Below are 3,738 nucleotides of genomic sequence, written 5' to 3' on the forward strand. Positions count from 1 at the left end.
CCCCCCCTGCCCCCATAAAGCCAGCTCCTCTGTCCTTACACCTAGCCCCACACAGACAGATGTTTTGTTTTAGCTGTTAAGGGTTGGGGAAGGTCTGGGGCTGAACAGGGTCTGGGGCGAGCTCCAGAAATAGGCACCAGCAGCAACTCACCCATGAAGTAGGTGGTGGTCTTGCAGACAGCGCTCCCAAAGATGAAATCCTTGAGCAGGTTGGGGATGAGGTTGAACGGCATGCAGAAGAGGCAGAGCATAAGGTCACTGACAGCCAGGGAGAGCAGGAAGATGTTGGTGACCGTTCTCATCCTCTTGTTCCGAATCAGCACCGTGATGACCAGCGTGTTTCCCAGCACACTGAGCAGGAATATCAAGGAGTACAAGAGAATCTGCACGGCTGGCTGCCACTCTGAGAGGAGGAACGCGGACGAGGGATGGAGGTTATGAGAGCAGAATGTTAAAACCTAGCATGTGCAGCAAGCACTTATTTCCTGCCGATTTTTTTTTTCAGGGGCGGACAACATTGAACCCAGCTCTCCCTGTACTTAACAATATTTTGCAGAAACAAAGTGAGGAGAGCACAGAGTGATTCAGTTGCTTCTAAAAGGTTGGTCTGTTAAAGGATCACTCACTCAGGGAACCACTTCTTCTTAAGAACAAAGCTTCTCTAGTGAATAGTGATTGCTTTCTTTCCTAGCTGCTAAGCATTATTTCGCTATAATCACTTCTTCACACTGATTTCCCCCAAGAAAAGGCGACAGTTAGATTGTGACAGCACCTTTTCTGTGATGCTTGTAAGTTCAAGCTTTTACACTTGTCCTCGCTTCTGGCTCCACTTCAGGTCCTCCTCCCACTGCTTTTGTGCCCCCGAGTCCTGTACATTAATCCCAACTCTCCCCTGGGGAACAAGAAGAACATTGGACTCAATTGTGCTCTTTGATCTCTTATCCAAACTTCTGAACAGATGACTTTACCCAGCCTTGTCTCACGAGGACTTTGTTATATTTTTTGCAGTCAGCCTTGCCTTTGCTGATTTCTTCCCCCAACTTAATAGTTTTCTGAATGAAAGTATCAGCCTCTGACACCTACCTTTGGAAGCATGGGGCTGATCCAAGCAGAAAAGCGTCTCGTTTTCGATCCCCAGTTTGCAGGGAGGCGTCGTGTTGCTTCCATTCAAGAGAAGGCTGTCCACATCCATCCTTGCTTTGCTGCTTTTCACCAAGCGCTGGCGAGCTGTTGAACTGCTCACTCTTGGCTCATTCCTCTAATGACCGACTGGAGAGTTTCCCAAATGGAACCTGCCGTGGAGGGGCAAGGGGGTTGGGGGAGTGATTGCCAGGTGTGGGCTTCTGAAGCCATTCTTAAAGGCGACTGGAGTTCCACACACTCAGGCCAGCTGGGCAAGCGTGTGCACTCCTGTCTTGGAAAGAGCAGCTGGTGCAAGGCAAGCCTGCTCCACCTTCCAGGCCCACCCCATTCCTGGACCAGCCATGGGGCCCTGAGCACAGACAGCCTGATTGTAGCTTAACCCTTCCTGGAGTGTCGCTGCTTTTCCACACACATGCCCACAGGTGTGGACACACACACACATGGACACATTACCTCTCTTCTCTGTATAGGAACCTGTCACTGTCCCAGACATAGGCAGAATAAAGCCCAAACTGGCCGTGTGAGACAGAAACAATTAGCACAGTAACAGATACCATAATGCAGAGCATCAGGACTAAAGGACACGGAGGGACTGTGTTTCTACCTCCTTATATAAAAGCAGTTAGTGCCTTTTTAGCTTTGGACTCACGCCCAGCAGTGTGTGTGGATATAACTACCGGTTGTTAAGTTCTTACCAACCACAGGGTTATTTCTCTGCCCTTGGAAACTGAAAGAAGGGGGGTACTTTGACTATAGGTGCCTGGATTCTTATTACAGAAACACTTGAGTAAGATTTTCCATTCGTTCCTTTATTCACTCATCCCTTCGTTCAGCACGTGTTCATTGAGAGTCAGCCGTTTGCCAGGTACTTTTCTAAACACAGAAGCAGATAATGAATAAGATTATTTCAGATGTGTTAAGCACCACAGAGGAAGTCAAGCAGGAAGGTGTAATGGAGAGGGATGGATGCGGGGGGGTGCTAATTTAGGCAGGGTGGTCAGGAAGGGCCTCCCGCAGGAGGGGTCTGTGATCAGAAAGCTAGATGGCAAGGAGAAGGAAAGCTTGTGCCGATCTGGAGGAAGCTGCTTCTAGGCAGCAGGAACAGTCTGCTTGGCAGAGGTCACAGCAGGAGCAAAGGCCCTGAGGTGGGAATGAACTTGACCTGTTTGAGTTCAGTTAGAAGTAGGAATGAGGTGGGAGGTTAGGATAGAGAGGGGGACCTGGCCGGGAGCTCTAGGTTTTCTGTGAGGCTTTGTGGTGCCGGAAAACTCCTCCAGCCCTATTGTACACGTGCTCTCCTCAGTTGAGACCTTTGGGACAGCAGGTGACAGCAGAGGGCCCTGTGTTTCTCACATGTTGCTTGGCCCAGCTGAGACCTGGTCTAGACGCCTCTGGGACCCCTTGTGTTTTGACAGCTCTCTCAGTTGACAGAGCTACGTGTTATATATTTGCTGAATCCCTGCCGGACACAGATGAGCTGATGGACATTTTCACCATCCAGGCTCAGTGGAGCTGGGAAGAGAGTGGTACCTCTGTTCTCTGAAACCATGAACAGCTCACGTTGAGACACTTAGTCATAAGAACTAGAAATTCGAGGAATGTTGGAGAAGCTAACAGTAATTATTAAGAAGACAAGCTTTAGCATCAGACAGACCGAGGATCACATCCTGGCTTCACTGGTTACCTGCCGGGAAATACTGGGCAGGTTTCTTAACCTAAGGCTCATTTCCTTCTTCTGTCAAATGGGGACCAAAATGACCTCATAGATATTTGTTATGAAGATTGATTGCCTCAGGACAGTGCCTGACACAGAAAAAGTGTTCCATAAATCACAGAGAATAATAACTATTATTATTATTTTCCTTTTACACACAAGGAAATTGACTCAGAGTGGCCATGTGATTTGCTGGCGAGAACCAGCTGTGGATACCCCCTCACTGGCCGGCAGCCCCATCCTCACTCCTCTCCCTGCAGCATAGAGCTTTCTTCACCGTCCTAGTGTCCTGTAGCCCGTTTGGAGCCAGAACCCGTGTCTCTGCCTGTCATTCCTGCCTCGGTTCCTGTTGGCTGAATCTTCTCATTCTGCAGACTGATACGGACCCTGCCCACTAGGAGGGGACCCTGTGCAATACTGTCCTGATTTGGAAAGGGATAAACATTCAGATTCTGAGCACTGGCTATAGCTAAATTTCACTGCACTGCTGTTCCCAGCAGCTGGCTGCTTCAGCTGCTTTAAGTGGGCTGATATCACCGTCCATAGAGGGTGCTCCCTAAGGACGTTCCTCAGGCCCTTCGGCTGCGCTCCAGCCACTGTAGGGAACCTGCTGCTCAGGGTCCAAGAGCAGAGGGGCAGAGGGCTGGTGTCCACCTGCTCTGAACTGAAATGGAGCCCAATTTGGAGCATTTCTCCTCCTTTCCTTCCTCCCTCCCTCCCTCCCTTCTTTCCTTCCTCCCTCCCTTCCTTCCTCCTTCCCTCCCTTCTTTCCTTCCTTCCTCCCTCCCTTCTGTCCTCCCTTCCTCCCTCCCTTCCTTCCTTCCTCCCTCCCTTCCTTCCTTCCTTCCTTTTTTCCTTTTATCCTTTCTTCCTTCTTTCCT

At 49.9% G+C, this 3,738-nt stretch overlaps 1 protein-coding gene across 1 annotated transcript in view; it reads right to left on the minus strand.

The window, feature by feature from the left end:
• Positions 1-1,237, minus strand: part of CCKAR (cholecystokinin A receptor) — an 8,763-nt gene extending 7,526 nt beyond the window's left edge. Inside the window, exons 1-2 of the mRNA XM_024745557.1 lie at positions 1,084-1,237; positions 152-403 (exon numbers count right to left, since the gene is read on the minus strand). Of these exons, the coding sequence (XP_024601325.1) occupies positions 152-403; positions 1,084-1,192 (361 nt within the window). The 5' untranslated portion in view covers positions 1,193-1,237. The remainder of the gene's footprint in view (positions 1-151; positions 404-1,083) is intronic.
• Between the last annotated feature and the right edge of the window lie 2,501 nt (positions 1,238-3,738).

This window comes from Neophocaena asiaeorientalis, unplaced genomic scaffold (assembly GCF_003031525.2).
Source record: "Neophocaena asiaeorientalis asiaeorientalis breed wild unplaced genomic scaffold, Neophocaena_asiaeorientalis_V1.1 scaffold397, whole genome shotgun sequence".
In the NCBI taxonomy this organism is placed as follows: Eukaryota; Metazoa; Chordata; class Mammalia; order Artiodactyla; family Phocoenidae; genus Neophocaena; species Neophocaena asiaeorientalis.